At 54.5% G+C, this 18,923-nt stretch overlaps 2 protein-coding genes across 9 annotated transcripts; one reads left to right on the top strand and one right to left on the bottom strand.

The window, feature by feature from the left end:
• Positions 1-518: 518 nt before the first annotated feature.
• Tcf19 (transcription factor 19) lies at positions 519-4,104 on the bottom strand. 2 transcript variants are annotated; one of them, XM_036176377.1, is made up of 4 exons: positions 3,934-4,103; positions 3,172-3,680; positions 1,832-2,381; positions 519-826 (listed from the first exon to the last, which is right to left on the bottom strand). In XM_036176377.1, the coding sequence occupies exons 2-4, from the start codon at positions 3,407-3,409 to the stop codon at positions 817-819; spliced, it is 798 nt and encodes a 265-aa protein (XP_036032270.1). In that variant the 5' UTR covers positions 3,410-3,680; positions 3,934-4,103; the 3' UTR covers positions 519-816. The 2 variants fall into 2 exon arrangements, with proteins under 2 accessions (XP_036032270.1, XP_036032271.1); XM_036176378.1 differs by lacking the exon at positions 519-826 and having other exon boundaries at positions 1,828-2,381; positions 3,934-4,104.
• A 177-nt stretch (positions 4,105-4,281) lies between these two features.
• On the top strand, positions 4,282-18,610 carry Cchcr1 (coiled-coil alpha-helical rod protein 1). 7 transcript variants are annotated; one of them, XM_036176393.1, is made up of 19 exons: positions 4,292-4,409; positions 4,962-5,136; positions 5,422-5,485; positions 5,566-5,779; positions 7,963-8,266; positions 11,766-11,929; positions 12,007-12,142; positions 12,274-12,384; positions 12,527-12,676; positions 13,999-14,109; positions 14,221-14,327; positions 15,933-16,045; positions 16,316-16,361; positions 16,508-16,656; positions 16,757-16,945; positions 17,023-17,124; positions 17,803-17,954; positions 18,078-18,201; positions 18,330-18,610. In XM_036176393.1, the coding sequence occupies exons 1-19, from the start codon at positions 4,372-4,374 to the stop codon at positions 18,434-18,436; spliced, it is 2,556 nt and encodes an 851-aa protein (XP_036032286.1). In that variant the 5' UTR covers positions 4,292-4,371; the 3' UTR covers positions 18,437-18,610. The 7 variants fall into 7 exon arrangements, with proteins under 7 accessions (XP_036032291.1, XP_036032286.1, XP_036032284.1 ...); XM_036176391.1 differs by having other exon boundaries at positions 18,075-18,201; XM_036176394.1 differs by having other exon boundaries at positions 4,369-4,445; positions 18,075-18,201.
• Positions 18,611-18,923: the final 313 nt, after the last annotated feature.

Here is an 18,923-nt window from a genome sequence, read left to right as displayed (position 1 = left end):
GACAACCTCTGCCTTTAGAGTGCTGGGGTTGAAGGCTATCCATTGCTGTTAACTGCTGAGCCATCTCTCCCACCTAAGAACCAAGTCTTGAAGTGTTTTTTGCTGCATGTCAGCCCCACCAGAACTCTACCCTTTGTATGTGGTGTTCTGTTTTGAAGACAGGACCTCCTGTAGACCAAGCCGGCCTGGAACACACAGTAGTACGCCACCACTCAGCTTTAAAACAGCATGTGTGTGTGTGTGAATACTTGAGTGAGTGCCACAACATGAAGACAACTTGTGAACGTTGTTTCTCTCCTTTCGTGATGTGGATTAATTAAGCACAGGTCATCAAGCTTGGCAGCAAGTGCCTCTACACACAACCATTTCATTCCCAGCCCTGTGCTTTCTCGACACCAAGGTCCATTTGGTTCCCACAGGTGCTTTTGCTGTGGGAAATTCCATCTGCAGACCACAGCAAGTCTAGGCTTCCCATCATTTGGAAAGCAGACTTGGACTCGTAAGAATAAATACCCCTATGTGGATAAAGCAGTTTATTCTTTATTTTGATATAAAGGCAAAGCTCTGAAAAGCCAGTCACAGAGACTCAATCAGCGGCAGCATTAGCCATGGCATAAGGAAGTCTGGGGGTGGTTTCTGTGATGGTTGCTCCAGTGTCCATGGAAACAAGGCTTTATTCCTGGTTATTGGGCATTCCAGCTCACTGGTAACTTGGAGGCAGCAACATCTTTGGCAGGAAACCATCTTTTTTGTTACCCCAATCATGAGGGTTCTCCAGCCTTGAGTGAGTCTATAGCAAGGCACTTTTCCCTGTGGTCATTCCCTCCTTTGGAGAAAGGAGACATTTTTTAAGATCTATTCTTTTCTAGAAAACGAGTGTTTTGCTTGTATATATGTGTGTACATGTGTGCCTGGTGGCCAGAGGCCAGGAGAGGTGGTTGGATCTCGTGGGACTGGAGTTGAACATAGGTCTTCTTAGAGGGCAATGAGTGTTCTTGATCACTCCAGCCCTTAAAATCCATTCTCAGTGTCCTCTGGTCTGGAAACCAACATGGCATCCTTGGGTGGCCTGGATGCTACAGCCAATGCTGGCCATTTGGTGCCTACCAGCCATCACATCAAACCCAGACTACTGTCTTCTTGTAATGGGTAGCAGCAAGGAGCTGTACAGGGATCCCCACTCCTAACTCCAGGGAGTCCTGGGAGTGTTCCTGAGTAACTTGCTTCTGGGTAACTGCTACGCCTAGCCAGCACAGCGTTACAAGGGGGCTAAAGAAGGTGGCAAGTGTGGGAACTTGTGGGTAGGAGTATTAGGGTGCATGAGGAGCACACAAGGTGATACCCTAACCCTAACCTAACCCTAATGACTGTCTGGTCCTCTCAGCTTCTACTCCGAATGCCCTATCCTGACCACTATCTGTTCCTTCACCTGGGGAATTTGAGGCTATCCTGGGCTACACGGTGAGACCTTGCCTCAAAAACTAATAAGCAAATAGGGTTAGAAAGACAGCTCAGAGCTGCTCTCCCAGAGGATTTGGGTTTGAATCCCAATACCTACAATAGTGGCTAAAAACCATCCCCCTAGTTCCAGAGGACCCAACGCCCTTTTCTTGCCTCTGAGGGTACGTAGGGCATCCTGAGTTGACCTGCTTACTCTAGTTTTTGTTTTGAGTCAGGGTCTCCTTATGGGCCAGGTTGCTTTCATGCTTGTCAATCCTGTCTTGTGCCTCAGCTATGAAGTGCTGGGACTAACATGTGTTTTATGTACATAGCTGGATTCCAACCCCAGCAAGTCAGGTGCATGCTAGGCAATGTTCAGGACTCAACTTACCCACTGGACACCAGAGCAGCTTTCTCCACACGGAGCTTCTTCCTGGGCTCCATAAGGACTGAGAGAGGGCCCAGGGAAGCCTCGCTCTCATCATCTAGTTCTGCCAACACTCTATGAGCTGATTTCCTCCGGTTTCTTGTGGGTGGAGCAGGCGAAGCCCCCACTTCCACAGACTGGGTGGGAACAGCCAGGCTCTGTGGTCTGTCACCACCCCGGGAGAAGGTGAGGGGCTGCTGCTGCAGCTTGCTGAGGCTGCCTATCGAGTTGAGAATCAGTGTGGCTTTGGGGGCAGAGGACAGGGTGCTGAGTGGCCGTTGGGGTGCCCCCTGAGGGGGCAGCATGGGTTGGAAACCAGTCCCAGCTTCTCCCCGAGACCGAGGGACAGTAATGGCGGCAAACTCCTGAGGTTTGACCCGGACTTGTTGGAACATGAAGTAGAATTCCGAGGAGCTGGTTCCTGCTTGCCCTTCAGGGCCAAAGGTCAGAAGGTCACCATCGCTCAACTCCAGCCTGTAGCCTCTTGGGAGTCGGACATTATTGACCAAAGTCCCTGTTGATGGTGAGGCACAAGACAACAGAAACATGTCTAGTGACAAGTACCATGATTCAGCCATTTGGTTTGCAGGGGAGCAGTGGGGGTCGGGGGGGGGGGGGACCTGGAGGCTCCGCAGCATATATTTCTCGCCCAGGAATGGAAAGCTTCCTGCTTGAGCAGATCTACCACTACACAACTCTGCTTCCTTTTGAGGCAGTCCTAATCTGTAGCCTAGATTGGCCCAGAACTCAGGATTCTGCTGCCTCAGCTGATCTGATTCGGCTCATCTCAGCTTCTGAGATCAGAAGGTACATCACCATACTTGCTTCCTGCTGTCATTATCCTTGACTGTAAACATCTACACACCGTAGGGCCTGTTCCCTAAGAGTAAGGCTCGCTGATACCAAAACGCCTCAGATTAGGGTTCTCCAAACCTGTGTCTGACCTGATAGGGAAACTAAGAAGTAGGGATGGAAGAGCTGTGGACTCCAGCCTCTTGAGGCTGCCTTGAGTCGGGGCATTATGCCTAGGTCACTAGAACACTGACTTAATTGGAACAAGGTGCTTCAGCAAACCTGGAAACTGAGTCAAGTCTGAGCTGAGTACTAGAATGTCCCACGGTCAACGTCCCTCCTAGCCCTGTGTGAACTAAACCAGCTGCGCAGGTTAGTCCTGTGAAGAGCTGACCAGAACCGATCTTGCTTGCCTGCTCTGCACTGACTGCCAGGGACTCTGGGAGGCAGGTAGCAGGGTCCCAGCGGCTCCCACACTTATTGCCAGCCGGGGGCTGCCTGCTCCCCCTTACCTTGGCTGCTGTGGTCCTCCAGGCTGACCCTCCAGTCGTCTCCTTGGAGCTCAGCATGCAGTTCTGCATGGACCCCGGAGATGAGGCCCGGCTCCTGCTGGGGCCGCAGGGCCACATCACACAGGTCAGCCCTGCAGCCCAAGCGATAGGTGCAGCCTGACCTGGACGGGGGGTGGAAGGTGTAGAGATCACCGCCCCTGCCGCCCCCTATGCGCAGCAGCTGGAAGCAGGGCAGCATGGGGGGTGCCCTCTGCACCTCTGCTACTCCTGGCCCATGCACCGCGGCCGGACGCCACCAGCGGTACTGTGGGTAAATGCCAGCTTGAGAAGTGCAGACTCAGAGCCCCGGAGGCCTGGCCGTGCAGTGCGCAGGTGGCAGTCGAGATGAGCGTTACAAAGCAATTCTAGGAAAGCCCTGATACGATGTAAGCCCAGGAAGAAATCCTGCGGCAGCACCTCGGTGAAGCCGGATCCTCGGGCCGCAGCACATCCGGGGAGGCTTTCACAATCTGTGCAAGGCAAAGCTACTTTAAGGCGGCAGCCGGGAACGTGCAGACCGGGGGAAGAGGTCCTGCTGCACAAACGTGCGTGCGACACGAACGCGTCCCCTAAAGTGTGACCAGGAGCCGGGAAGCTGCCGGTCAAACTTCCTAACCCAAGCAGAGCACCCCTTCTGTCCTTCCCCCGAGGGAAGCGAGTCCGCCGTCCCCGACGAGGGGCGGCGCAGACAGGCCCTCAGTTCTGCAACAAAGTGGCTCTCACCCTCTCCTTTTCCGCTGGCGGGGTAAACTGAGGAAGGGACCCCACACCCTGCGCCCCTCGCTCCCGCCGCAGTTTGACAGCCAGGAAGCCGCCCGGAGGGCGCGGCTCGGGCGCGCGCGCCGCGCAGACTCCTCCTTCGGAATTCCCGGGTCCCGCTTCGCGCCGGCGAGCCCGCCCCCCGCGGCTGGTCCTGATTGGCCGTCCGCCTTGCCCGCCTCCGCTCTACTGGACGGTGCACAGGGAGGGGCTGTCTATCTCCCGCCCTCCGCCCTTCCTGATTGGCCCGCACATTTTCCCGGGTTCCCGGGGTGGGGCGGGGCCGTCAGGGCGCGGAGAAGGCCTCCGGCGTCCGAGTGCCAGCGTGCCCCTTTCCTCTTCCTCCTTCCGGCGGGGAGAAATGGTGCTCCGGAGCAGCCCGCCAACCCACCCGCTTCGCGCATGCGTGGTCAGGGTGTGAAGCCCAGACGGGGAGCCCGGTAAGGGGCGTGGCAAGAGGGCGGATCTCGCGCTGGGTAAGGGGCGTTCGGGAGGAGTCGGTTGGGGGCGGAAAGGGTCTGAGACGGGGTGCTAGGGTGGGTGGAGGGGGTCCACAGGGGAAGCGGGTGCAGGATCCTGGTAAAAGAACAGATGAGGGGGTCAAGACAGCTTTAGAGCTCAGCGTCCTGGCGGGGATGAGCCACGGGTGTGCGCAGCAGAGCAGGGGGAGACCGGAGGAGAGGGAGCGATCAGGATTAATTGGATCGACAAAAATGCAGACTAGTACTAGAAAGAGAAGCGGGTAGGAATCTCGGGGTTGAAAGGATATTTGAACTAGGGTGGGAGTTGGGCAAAGAAGATGCTGTAGGACGCCGAGCAGAGAAGGGAATGGAAGCAGGAGGGATGGAGAGAAACTGAGGCCGGCTACAGAGAGGCTCAGATAGGATCGCAGGAAGCTGGCTTCCTGGCAACGGGCTCTAGGCTGCTGGATTCCCCGGGGATCCTAGGGAAGCCGCTTAACCCCACATGTGGCCTCATTCTTGCGGGGCCAGGCCTTGGGCTAACGCTTTAATAGGAAATGACCCAGACATCATGGCTCGGTGGTGCCTAGACGGGCTTCCCAGCGTCCCTACCATCCCATGGCGAGACCTGTGGAGACGGGGCTCCCTACGGGCCCTCTCACCTCCAGCCGTGAGCTGCAGGGACCATAGACACTTAAGGAGGAAGGTAAAGGCACCCCCCAGAATCCTGTAAGTAGAAGCAATCCCCAAGAGCACCCCTTGGCTCCCATCTCAGTACATTTACCTCATGGTTCTTCCTATCAGGAGCATGGTTGGGACAAGCAAGTGGTTTGCTTATCCTCTGCCTTCTTAGGGAAGTAGGGAGAGAGGCTCAGAGCCTGGGCCGATCTGTCAGTAACTCAAGGATTATGACTTTGTTATTGTAGGGCTTTCTCTTTGGAAGGTGGCCTGAAAACTGAATTGGAGTGTCCTTGTTTCTCCTATTGTCCAGGGGGACATAGATGCCTGGAGACATCTAGAGCCTTCAGATAGCGTGGAGATGTTGCCGCCTTCAGGTCAGCGAGGCCAGTCAAGGTGGCCGGGGATCTCTCTTCTCTGAGAAACTGACAGTCTTTATTCTTGTGACCCCCTTCAGGTTTTGCTGGGCTGGTTCCTCCCTCCCACTTCCAAGCTCGGTCCCTTCCAACTCTGCCAAGATCAGCCCCGACCTGGGCTTCAGACATTCCCCTGATCCAATCCAGGGCTGGCCAAGATGTCTTAGAGAGGCGGCTAGACACGCAGAGACCTACAGTGACCATGTGGGAACAGGACATTTGTGGAGATGCTCAGGGGCCAGGGCGGAGAGGCAGGTAGGGATCTGTCACATGATCCTTTACACACATACTCATACATTTCAGTCCCTGGTTCCATTGTTTTCTGTAGGCTGTTGTTGGTACCTACAATGCATAGACCATATGCACAGGGGTAACAAATTGGAGATCTCTGGACTTAAATTTCCAGCTAACAAGGAATGTGAATGTCTAAGAGAGGAGATGGATTGCCCAGAAGCTTTTTTGTTTGTTTTTTTGTTTTTTCGAGACAGGGTTTCTATGTGTAGTTTTGCGTCTTTCCTGGAACTTGCTCTGTAGACCAGGCTGGCCTCGAACTCACAGAGATCCACCTGGCACTGCCTCCCGAGTGCTGGGATTACAGGGGTGGGCCACCACCGCCCAGCTTGCCCAGAAGCTTTTGTGATGGGAGACGACATGCAGCTTAGACATGCTGACCCGGTACAGTGGCATGCTAGAGCTGGCTATGCTCCGGCTGTGTGTTTTAAGATTTTATTTCTGAACCTGGCATGGCCTGCCTTTAATCCAAGCACTAGAGAGGTAGAAGCAGGTGGATCTGAGTTCAAGGCCCCTCCCTGGACTACAGAGTGAGTTTCCAGACAGCCAGGGCTACACAGAGAAAACCCTGTCTGGGAAAAAACAAAACAAGAAAAACATTTTCTTTTTATTTATGTGCATGTATCTGTGTATGAGCATGCATACTTGGAGACCAGAAGAGTGTGTAGGGTTCTCTGGACTGGAGTTCCAGGCAGCTGTGAGCTGTTGAATGTGGGAGCTGGGAACTGAGCTGGGGTTCTTTGCAGGAGAGCAAGCACTCTGAACCACGGAGCCATCTCTTCAGCCCTGTGAATATGTCTGTATGTGAGTGAGAATTGTTCCTTCTGTTGTTTCGTGTGTGTCTTTCTCCCAATAGACTGGATGCCATTTTGCCGCTCTTCAAGGAATAAAGCCTGACGACAGATTCTAGGGAACTGTGGAGAGTCATTTCACTAGCCTCCAGTTACACGAAATCCTGTGATTCTCGGGGAGGGTGCCACCTCAGGAAGGAGCCTTCCACAAACTGGTTTAGATCTGCATGACACTGAGTCATTTGTAGATGGAGTACCCCCAGACTCCCTGTACACAGTACCAAACTGTTGTTGGTTTTTTACTCTTTTGGGGAAGGGGGGTCTGCCACCCAGCTCCCACATAAATCACACACGGAGGCTTAGTCTTACTTATAAATAAATGCCTGGCCTTAGCTTGGCTTCTTGCCAGCTCTTATCCCATCTACCTTTTGCCTCTGGGCTTTTCCTGTTCTCTGCTAGCCCTTTCCTCCCAGACTTCTCCTATATATTCTCCGTGCCGGCCAGCCCCGCCTGTCCTTTCTCCTGCCTCGATATTGGCTGTTCAGTTCTTTATTAGACCATCAGGTGTTTTAGACAGGCACAGTCACACAGCTTCTCAGAGTTAAACAAACGCAACATAAACAAAAGTAACACACCTTAAATAATAGTCTACCATACCAAACCCTCACTGAAAGCCTGCACCCAAAGGTGGGGTGTAGTGGTGCGTCCCTGTAGACCCAGTTACAGCGGGAGAGGGGTGCAGGGTTAGGGACGGTCACCGCTGACACCGCAGGGGCCCGGAAGGAAGCTGAGGAGACCACCAGAAAACCGAGTGACTTTGTGTTTGAATTGTGTCAGGTTTATGTATTTTGTGTGTGGGCGTGTGCATACACACGCCTGCCATGCTCACTAGTGCGACAGTGGGGGCCGGAGGATCCCAGGTGCTAGGCCAGCCTCTGCTATGTATCATGTTCACGGTCAGCCTGGGCTACATGAGACCCTGTCTCAAATGGAACAGCAAAAAAGTCTGTAGTTAACACCTGGTAGCAGAAGCTCAGTCCCATCCTTCGCTGCCCCAAGCTGAGAACCCAGACCCGTGCACTCGGAATGTGTAGTCCCCTGGTGTGCACATTTGGTGTTTAATCCATGTGCTTACAGTGGATCTCTGGGGAGACTGTGTTCCTCACTGGGTCTCACTACACACACTTAGTAGGGACTTGGTAGGTGATGGTGTGAATGTAGAGATCCTCCTGCCTCAGCTGTCACCCCTGCCTCCCCACAAAGCAGAGGGTTACTGTTCTCTTTGCTGTGCCCACCCTCCCGGCAGTACCAAGGACAGACACGTCTCAGCTGGGCCCACCTGTCTTTCCTTTGAAGGTCTCTGGAGCTGGGGGTCTCCAGTGCCCTGAGCCAGCAGGCTGAGCTGATCTCCTGGCAGCTCCAAGAGTTGCGACGGCTGGAGGAGGAGGTCCGGACCCTACGGGAGACCTCTCTGCAGCAGAAGATGAGGTTGGAGGCTCAGGCCATGGAGATGGATGCTCTTGCAGTGGCAGAGAAGGCTGGCCAGGCTGAGGCTGAGGGCCTGCGTGCCGCCTTGGCCGGAGCTGAGCTGGTCAGGAAGAACCTGGAGGAGGGGAACCAGAGGGAGCTACAGGAGATTGAGAGTCTGCACCAAGAGCAGGTGAACATGGGGGCGAGAGGGGCTTAGCAACGTTGCAGGGGGGTCAGGGACAGCAGAGCCATGGGGTCTTGGAAGGAGAACTTGGGTGGTTTGGTCTTCCTTGGGCTGCACTTGTTTCTTGGGAGTCGTGTGATCTTGCACCATTTGAAACTCCAAAGTAGAATTTCTCCCTCTTCTTTGCCAAGTACTCTTCCAGAAAGGTGGTGGGTGGAGGGAGTGAGGAAGCGGGGTGTGGGTCCTGGGGAAGTCAGGGTGCCAGTGCTTCTCTTTGCCTTCCGCGAGGGAGGAGCTGGCTGGGGATTCAGGGACCAAGTTGCCTGAGTCTGCTCTCACGAATGGAGCCACAGCCTAGTGTGGGTCACTCTTAATGTGGCTGGAGCCAGCGGCAGCTGGGACAGTGCCCAAGGGTGCAGGAGCACTAATGTGGTCTAGGGACAGGGAGGGCCGTCCCGGGCGATGAAGAGGCTGGGAAGGGAGGCTGTAAAGATGAGTGTCGTGTTTATAATATTGGGGCAGCACCGACTTGCTGCCCGTGAGTCATCACTGAGAAGGCTCTCTGAATTAGTCGCTTCACTGAGCAAACACCCTGCTTTGATATTTGATCACCTGTGTAATTGGGACCGTGTTCAGAAGTTGACTCTACAGTCGTTGTGAGATGAATTGCTGATAGGTCAAAAAAATGAAAAAATAGAAGGTTTTAAGGAACTGGGAGCCGGGCGGTGGTGCACACGCTTTTAATCCCAGCACTCGGGACGCAGAGCCAGGCGGATCTCTGTGAGTTCCAGGCCAGCCTGGGCTACCAAGTGAGTTCCAGGAAAGGCGCAAAGCTACACAGGGAAACCCTGTCTCGGAAAACCAAAAAAAAGAAAAGAAACTGGGAATACAGCTCAGTGGTAGAGCGCTTGCCTGGTATACGCAGGGCAGATTCGATGTTGTTGTTGTTGAATCAGGGTCTCGCTGTGTAACTCTTGCCGACCTGGAACTCACAGATCCTCCTGCCTCTGCCTCCCAAGTGCTGAGGTTGAAGGTGTGTGCCACCATGCCAGGCTCCAGAAAAAAGGCAGGGAAATACCATCAGATTTGTATTCTGTGTCTAAAAAGGCTTTGTGCTTCCTTTCACGTGCCTGTGTGGAGACAGGGCAGACCCTGCCTGAGGAAGCAGGGCAGACACCTTACCCATTGGCTCCACAACCCCTGGCTGCCCTGATGCCCCTGGCACTGCTTGGGGACTAGTGAGAAAGGCCCTGCCTCCTTAGAGTATCCTCATGAGCACAGGCTGAAGTAGGGTTAGCCAGGCTGCCAGTGCTCAGAAAGCTGCAGGTCGGGGAAGGATGAGAGGCCGCGGGGGGTGGGGGGGGGGGGTGGGGTGGTGGTGGAGGGCCTCAGGAGGGAGCTTGGGGAAGTGCGTTGCCAGGCAGCAGGCTTTGTGGGTACAGCAAGTTTGTTTTAGGGCTAAGAGTGTTAAGGCAGGGTCTTGATATGCATGTAGTCCTGGCTGGCCTTGAACTTGAGGCAGTACTCCTGACTCAGCTTCCCAAGAACTGGGATGTCTCAGGGTTTACAGTCCTGTCATAAAGCACCATGGCAAAAAGCGACTTGGGAAGGAAAGGGTTCCTTTGGCTTGCGTGTCCCTGGTCACAGTCCCTGAGGGAAGCCAAGGCAGGAACCTGGAGGCAGGAGCTGAGGCGGAGGCCATGGAGGTGTGCTGCTCACTGGCTTGCTCCCCGAGGCTTGCTCAGCCTGCTTTCTCATATAACTCAGGACCACCTACCTAGGGGTGGTACCACCCCACTGTGGGCAGGGGGCCCTCACACATCAATCGCTAATCAAGAAAATGTCCTATAGGCTTGCCTACAGGACAGCCTGATGGATGCATTTTCCCAATTGAGGTTCCCCTTCCCAAAAAACTTTTTTTTAAGATTTATTTATTACATATACAGTGTTCTATCTGTGTGTATCCCTGCAGGCAAGAAGGGGGCACCAGATCTCATTACAGATGGCTGTGAGCCACCATGTGATTGCTAGGAATTGAACTCAGGACCTCTGGAAGAGCAGCCAGTGCTCTTAACCTCTGAGCCATCTCTCCAGCCCCCAAAAATCTCTTATCTTGACAGCCAGGCAGTGGTGGCACACACCTTTAAACCCAGCACTCAGGAGGCAGAGACAGACGGATTCCTGTGAATCCAGATTCAAGGCCAGCCTGGTCTACAAAGTGAGTTCCAGGACAGCCAGAGTGGATACACAGAGAAACCCTGTCTTGAAAAAACAAACAGCAGGGTGGTGGTGGTGCACGCCTTTAGTCCCAGCACTCAGGAGGCAGAGGCAGGTGGATCTCTGTGAGTTCCAGGAAAGGTGCAAAGCTACACAGAGAAACCCTGTCTCGAAAAACCAAAAAAAAAAAAAAAAAAAGAAAGAAAGAAAAAGAAAAAATAAACTTTAGCTTATGTCAAGTTGATCAAAAACTAACCAGCACAGGGGATTACAGACATTTGCCACCACCATGCTCAGTACCATGAAGGGTGTGTGTGTACATGTGGCTGAGGGTGTGAGTGTGGATGTCAGCAGACAACCTCAGGTGCGGGTCCTCAAGCTCCTTTTGTTGGAGACAGGTATTGGTGAAATTATTAAGGCCACTCACGTAGTTAAAAGGGAGGTTTATTTTGTGGGGTAACTTACAAATGAAGGGATAGGTTGTAGGGTCTGGCAAAGGTATGGCACAGTCCGGTGGTGTTCTCTGGAGAACTCTGCTCGGTCTACCTCCTGCATCCAGCGTCCCAGAATCAAGAGAGCCCTCTCCTCCCGATCCTGGGTCTTCCGCTTCTTCCTCCTCCGCCGCCCCATCTTGTGGGCGTGACCATTACTGAAGCCTCAATGGGGGTTGGAACTTCCAGGCCAATGCTGGGATGGCTACCCACTACAGACAGGGTCTTTTATTGGCCTGTAACTTTATCACATAGGCCAGACTAGCTAGCTTGGGAGCTTCAGGGGTCTGCCTGTGTCTCCTGCCATCTCACAGAGCTGGGGTGATTATAGGTGTGCCCAGCTTTTTGCACAGGTTGTAGAAATCCCAACTCTGGTCTTCGGACTTGTGAGGCAATGGACTGAGCCATCCTCCCAGTCCACAAACACTTAGGTACGAGGTGGTGTAGTTTACTCAGGCTGTTAGCGGAGGACACGGAGAGTTAGGGAAGCGAACTGGCAGGAACCAATGGTTGTTTGAAAGGAGCTGGGGAGAACCAGATGCGGAGAATTCTTCATTTGCTTGTACCAGAGATCTGTAGGGTGGTTCTGAGAGATAAGACCCTAAGACGGGATGAGCTGCCCCTCAAAGATTTATTTTTGTTTGTGTGTGTTGTATTGGTGAGTATGTACCACGTGTGCGGGGGTCCTCTCAACTGCCTGCTGTGAGTCCTGGAAGAGCAGGAAGCAGCACTCTTGGCTGCTGGGCCTTCGCCAGCGCCTCAGGCTGGCCGTCTCTGAGTGTCTTCTTCCCCCACAGCTGTCCTCCCTGACACAGGCTCATGAGAAGGCTCTGGCTAGCCTGACCAGCAAGGCCGAGGACTTGGAGAAGTCTCTGAATAGCTTGGAAATGAAACGGGCAGGAGAGACCAAACAGCTAGCTCTAGCCCAGAAGGAGGTGGAGCTGCTCCGGAGTCAGCTGAGGTCAGTGGGCAGGGGCGGCAGGGAGGGGCGTCTGGGCTGTGCCCCTGCCGACTCTCCCATTCCTGCCTCCACCCTAGTAAGACCCAAGGGGAGCTGGAGGCTCAGGTGGCCCTGGTTGAAAGTCTGAGGAAGTACGTGGGGGAACAAGTCCCTCCTGAGGTTCATAGCCAGACATGGGAGTCGGAACGGAAGGAGCTTCTAGACACCATGCAGGTGAGGATGGGGGTGGCCTGCAAGGAGAGCACAGCCCCCGGAAGGGAGGCCATGCCCTCGCGGGGCTTAGACTGCCGCTGTCTGAGGGTAGCATGGAGACCCTGACTGACCGACTGTGTTCTTCCTTCTAGCACTTGAAGGAGGACAGGGCTGACCTTCAGGCCGCCGTGGAGTTGCTGCAGGTTCGGGTACAGAGTCTCTCGCACATGCTTGCCCTGCAGGAAGAGGAGTTGACCAGGAAGGTAGGGCCTCTCTCATCTGCCAGCGGGATCCACGAGGATCCTTTTCCTCCAAAACCCCACTTCTGCCGCTGCAGGGGTGAGACAACAAAGGTCACCCCTTCCTGCTGCCTCAGAAGTACGTCTCCCTCCTTACCACCTGCAGATTCAGCCGTCAGATGCCCTGGAGTCCGAGTTTCCTAAGAAGTGCCATTTGCTGCTGCGCCGGTGGCGGGAAAGGGTGTTTGTCCTCATGGTGCAGCTCAAGGCCCAGGACCTGGAGCACAGGGACTCCATGAAGGGGCTGAGGGACCAGGTCAGGGGCTCTGTCTCTCATCATTGTACACTCTGCATCCCACACAACGATGGCAGTTATTCTTTGGGTGGTCGCCACATGCTGGGCATGGGCCTGGAACAGACAAGGTCGTGCTCTCATGGAGCTTTGGTTCTGAAGGAAGACGAGCAAATAAGTAGGAAATGGGTGAAGTCTAACAGTCGTGTATGCTGTGGAGAGAAGGAGCTGACGGGCTGAGGCGGACGGGTAGGGTGGTCGGGGTGGCCTCTGAGGAGGCCCAAGGAACGCGAGTTGGAACAAAGAGCTCCGCTGTTTACAGGCTCCAGCAGCTCGTTGGCTTGTGTGGCACTCCCTCAGAGACCGCTGTGCTCTTCGTTTTTGAGACAGGGTTTCTCTGCGTAGTTTTGGTGCCTGTCCTAAATCTTGCTCTGTAGCTCAAGCTGGCCTCGAACTCAGAGACCTGCCTCCTGAGTGCTGGGATTAAAGGTGTGTGCCACCACTGCCAGCTGATTTTTTTTTTTTTTTTTTAAAGATTTATTTATTTATCATGTATAGTGTTCTGCCTGCACATATGCCTGCAGGCCAGAAGAGGGCGCCAGATCTCATTACAGATGGTTGTGAGCCACCATGTGGTTGCTGGGAATTGAACTCAGGACCTCTGAAAGAGCAGTCGGTGTTCTTAACCTCTGAGCCATCTCTCCAGCCCTTCTTTTTTTTTCTTTTTTTTTTTTTTTTTTCAAGACAGGGTTTCACTCTGTAGCCCTGGGTGTTCTAGAATTTGCTCTGTAAACCAAGCTGGCCTAGAACCCAGAGATCTGGGACTAGAAAGTTACTGTCTGTAACTCAAATTCCAGGCAATCCGACACCCTTACACAGATATACATGCAGGCAGAACACCAGTGCACATAAAGTAAGATTTAAGAGAGAGAGGCCGGGAGGCTGTGGCGCACGCCTTTAATCCCAGCACTCGGGAGGCAGAGGCAGGCGGATCTCTGATTTCGAGGCCAGCCTGGTCTAGAGTGAGTTCCAGGGTGGCCAGAGCTACATCAATGGTAAGACCCTGTCTTGGGGGAAAATATGTTTTGATTTTATGTGTAGGAATGTTTTGCTTGCGTGTATGTTGACTCCCCCGGACAATGATTACAAATGATTTTGAGCTATCATGTGGGTAGAGAGAATTGAACACAGGTCCTCTGTAAGAACAACCAGTGCTCTTAACTACGGAGCCAGTCTCCAGCCCGTTCAGAGATTCCTGCCCTGTCTCCTCCATTCTCCTTCCCCTGTGTTCTACGTGGCTTTGGCCCTAGGCTTCCCTGCCCAGCTCCCTTTGCTCCCCTCTCTAGGTGGCAGAGCTCCAGGAAGAAGTGAAGGCCCAGAGCCAGAAGCAGGCCATCTTGCAGCGTGCCCTCCAAGACAAAACCGCAGAGCTAGAGATGGAGCGGATGAGCACCAAGGTCTGAGCCAGGAGACTGGAGGGAGGGTGAGGAAGACCCTGGCCAGGGTCTGTGGGGCAGACGCCAGGCCAGAGGCTTCAGAGAAATCACACACAACTGCATCTTTACCAGACCCTGCAGCTGGAGCTGACTCGGGCTCAGGAGGGCAGGCAGAGGCAGGAGCAGCTGTCGGCCTCTGCCGAGGAGCAGCTAAAGTTGGTGGTCAGCGCTATGAACAGGTATCTTCCATGGGCGGCGGTGCTGGAGCACTGCTTCCCTAACTTCTGGGAACCTGAAGAGCCTCGGGCGGGAGCGGCTGGAGGGTGCTGAGGGGGAGCATCTAGCTGTGGTTGGACTGGAGCGGGGAGCCTCTTCCTGCAGTTCAGTCTAGGAGCCTTTGAAGCTAAGTAGGGCAGCCAGGCTGAGATGCTGCTCCTACCCAGCTCAGACTCCCCCCCTCTCTTCCTCTGTCCTTCCTTTGCACTTTGGACCTGTTTAGTTGGGGAAAGTGTCTAAACTGTACAGCCAGCCTGGTCTACAGCCCAGTGGAGCTCTTCCCAAGCATTCAGCAGCCCCTGGTTTCAATCCTTAGCACTGAAAAAAAAAAAAAAAAAAAGATGGAACTTTTAATCTTGCAGAGTCAGACTAGTTTGGAAGAACCACTGGCCAGATTCAAAGCATTGTACGTGCCTCCTGCCTCCTGCCTCCAGGAGAACTGAGGGTGTGCCGTGGACAGGCTTTACTTCCTGCCAGATCAAAGACGGGTTGTTTTGTTTTGTTTTGTTTTTAAACAGGGTGTAGTGATAAAGACAGGCAGAGAGCACTATCCATAGGCTACACACCTTGAATCTTTTTTTTTCTTTTTCTGAGCTAAGGATTGAACCCAGGGCCTTGTGTTTCCTAGGCGAGCGCTCTACCACTGAGCTAAATCCCCAACCCGACATGGTTCTTGATAGTGATTTACCACCAGAAAGCCCTTCCGGGCTTTGAGCACCTAAAACCCCAGTCGAGGCAGACAGTGCCAGACACCAAGTCCCTGGAGCCTGAGAGGTGGCGTGCAACAAAAGTCTCACTCAGTTAGAGCTTAGCCAACCTCAGTGCCCACTGTTGGCCCCTGTAGAATTGTTGCTGAGCACTTTCCTGGGCTACGGAATGCAGATCCAGGTAGGCTATGACCCCGTGGTCCTTGATAGTTCCTCACTGCAGGTCAGGCATGATGGTGCATGGTGAATTTAAACCAGCTTCAGCTACTTGGGACTCTGTCTCCACCTTAAACATCCCTCCCCCACCAAACAAAAAGACATCAGGAACCAAATGAGACAGACACTCTAGGCTTGGTGTCAGGAGTTTGTTTTCAGTTGGATATCTGTCTCTCTGTCTGTCTATCTGTCTATCTATCTCTCTATCTGTCTATCTATCTAACTATCTATCTTGGTTTTTCAAGACAGGGTTTTGCTCTGTAGACCAGGCTGTCCTGGAACTCTGTAGACCAGGCTGGCCTCAAACTCACAGAGATCCGCCTGTCTCTGCCTCCCGAGTGCTGGAATTAAAAGTGTGCTCCACCACTGCCAGGCTAGGCTGGATGTGTTTACCTGACAGTCACTGAGGCTTAAACACTTAGGTATCTTTAGGTCTGCTAAGGAGCGTGACTGACCTGCTTTGACCTTCAGGGTCTTCTAAGGTCTTGGGCCTCCCGGTGGCTTCTGTCTCCCCTTTTCTTGCTGCTTAACAGCCCACCTCCCACTCATGGGACAGCACAGGACAGGTGTGTCCTCTGCACACATCCTGCCGGTCTTTCAGAGATGAGGGAAGGGTGGAGGGTGAGTGACCTGTGTCTTTCCCAGCACTCAGACCAACCTCCACAATACCATGACGAGGGTGGATCAGGCTGTAGCCCGGATCCCCAGCCTCAGCAGCCGACTCAGCTATGCTGTCCGTAAGGTCCACACCATTAAGGGTACGCAGAGCAGCCGTGAGCTCTCCAGCCTGTCTCCACTGGCCTGGCCCCTTCCTGCCAGCCCTGGATCTAACCCCATGTCTATCTTCTGTTGCCATGGTAACCATCACTCTGCCCTGTTGCTGCTGCTGTCCTCGTGTCCTTCTGTCTGTGCATCACTCTGTCCTGTGTTCCTGCTGTCCTTCTGTCCTGTGCTCCTGCTGTCCTTCTGTCCTGTGCTGCTGCTGTCCCTGTGTGCCCATCTCCCTGTCCTTTGCTTTTCCTTCTCAGGTTTGGTGGCTCGAAAACTGTCCCTTGCTCAGCTGCGCCTGGAAAGGTGAAGTGCAGGCATGGAGGTGGAGGGTGTGGTGGATGTGGAGGGCGGTCTGGTGTTGGTTGCCAGGACTCAGAAAGGATCAAGGAGGGATGGAGGCCCTGGTCATGTGGCTGCTGAGGGAATTTTCTCTATCATTTCTGTCCCAGCTGTCCCCCACCCCCCCCCCCCCCCCCACCGGATGCAAACCTGTGCCTTGAGTTGGAGCAGCTACGGGAAGAACGGAACCGCTTGGATGCTGAGCTGCAGCTGAGTGCCCACCTCATCCAGCAGGAGGTGGGCCGGGCACGGGAGCAAGGTATGTCTGCATGGGTGGATGGATGGGGCTGGAGAAGACTTGGGGTCTGAGGCTCAGGTGCCAGGAGAGGTCGTGTATGACCACAAAAACTTCCTTGTAGGGGAGGCAGAGCGCCGGCAGCTGAATGAGGTGGCCCAGCAGCTGGAGCAGGAGCTGCAGCGTGCCCAGGAGTCCCTGGCCAGTGTGGGGCAGCAGCTGGAGGCAGCGCGTCAGGGCCAGCAGGAGAGCACAGAAGAAGCCGCCAGCCTCCGGCAGGAGCTGACACAGCAGCAGGAGATCTACGGGCAAGGTGTGGGAGTGTGGCGGTGCGTGCCACCCTGCAGGGTGGGCGGCTCCCCCTGACACTGCCTTGTACCCTCACTGCAGCTCTTCAAGAGAAGGTGGTCGAGGTGGAAACGCGGCTGCGGGAACAGCTCTCAGACACCAAGAGGAGACTGAACGAGGCTCGGCGGGAGCAGGCCAAAGCTGGTGAGACCTAGGGCTGTTATCCCATCCCACCCCAGACTTCTTTGAAGCTTGTATTGACACATGCACGAGGTGAAGTAATGGAGGAACGGTATAAATGAATTCTTACTTAGTGCACACGGCAGCTAGTACCAGATCAAGAAACAGCACGCAGCCAGGGGGGGGTTCTCTAAAGATATATAATGCGAGAGCCGGGCGGGGGTGGTGCACACCTGTAATCCCAGCACTCGGGAGGCAGAGGCAGGCGGATCTCTGTGAGTTCGAGGCCAGCCTGGGCTGCAGAGTGAGTTCCAGGACAGGCTCCAAAGCTACACAGAGAAACCCTGTCTCGAAAAACAAAACAAACAAACAAAAAAGCCAAAGAAAGAAAGAAAAAGGGAGGGAGAGAGGGAGGGAGGGAGAGAGGGAGGGAGGGAAGGAAGAGCACATGGAGAAGAGGTGCAGTCCACAGCCCTGCCCACTAGGCGCACAGACCACTTGAGGACCAGTTGCAGGAGCTCTCACTCTGGCCCCTGTCCAGGTGGCTAAGGAATTGGTGTCAGGGATGAGCAAGGCACCTGGGGCTCAGAGCCCGGACCCCATGACATCAGCCCACTCATGGTGTGGAAGCGACCCTGGGAGCCAGGGCCGAGACCCCGTCTCGCTGTTTGGGCTCCGGCTGACCCACTCCCATCTCCTTAGTGGCTTCCTTGCGCCAGATCCAGCACAAAGCCATCCGGGAAAAAGAGCGCAACCAGGAGCTCAGACGCCTGCAGGACGAGGCCCGGAAGGAGGAGGGGCAGCGGCTGGCCCGGCGTGTGCAGGAGCTGGAGAGGGACAAGAACCTCATGCTGGTAGGGCACAGCAGGGAGTGAGGTCCTGGTAGCTGGTGGGTAAGGAAAGGTGGGGGCGTGTGTGCTGACCCTCCTTGCCAAGCCACCTTGAAGCAAGGGGGTCTCTTCTCCTGTCACAAGCAGCAGCGCCTGTTGGCAGTGCTTCCCTCGGGAATGGATAAGAAGTCCGTGGGGTGCAGCGCCCAGGCTGTAGAGTCCCCAGAACCCAAGAGTCCAGCAGCTGCACCATCCAGGGAACCTCTGAAAGGTAGTTTACACCGAAGGACAAGTGGCATTCTAGACCTTCCCCCTCAGGCCCTCCTCCAGCCCCGTGCTCTGGGCAGCGTGGAGCCTGCTCTCACCCTGGTGTCCATCCTGCAATGTTTTCTGTATCAGGGTCCCTGACTGTCCTGTTTGAAAACCTGCAATGCCTGAGCGAGGCCATTTCCAGAGAAGAGGCTATTTGTCAAGAAGATAACCAGGACACTTCCGGCTACTGCTGAGCTGGAGCTGCCAGGAGCAACAGTGAAGCCAGCTGGAGCTGGATCTCCAGGAGGGGTGGCTAGGGAAGACATGGGGCAGGGGCCAGCCTAGCCTGTTCCCCAGCCAGCCTTGGGGCCCAGCTTCCACCAAGTCTGAACTCTGCAATAAACAAAGATGGCGGTAGTGGAGATGTCTGGGAGACTGGGAGTCTCTCAAGCCGGCTTGTGGGGCTGTGGGGGGTGGGGGGTGGGGGGACCTGTGGGAAGCACATCCTCCCACCCCACCCTTCCCTGAGTGGTAGGTACCCGCTTCCTAACTGCTCTGGAAGTGTTTTGAGAAGCTCCCAGGTTTGGAGGTTTCCTTGTTTTTGTTTTGACTTTTGAGACAGGGTATCCACTTAGCCGTGGCTGTCCTGGAGCTCACTGTATATAGACAGGCTGGCCTTGAACTCAGAGAGATGTTACTTGGCTCTACCTCTCAAGTTCTCTCTCTCTCTCTCCCTTCCTC

The sequence above is a fragment of the Onychomys torridus genome, unplaced genomic scaffold, assembly GCF_903995425.1.
Source record: "Onychomys torridus unplaced genomic scaffold, mOncTor1.1, whole genome shotgun sequence".
Lineage (NCBI taxonomy): Eukaryota > Metazoa > Chordata > Mammalia > Rodentia > Cricetidae > Onychomys > Onychomys torridus.
This window is presented reverse-complemented; position numbering and strand designations above follow the sequence as displayed.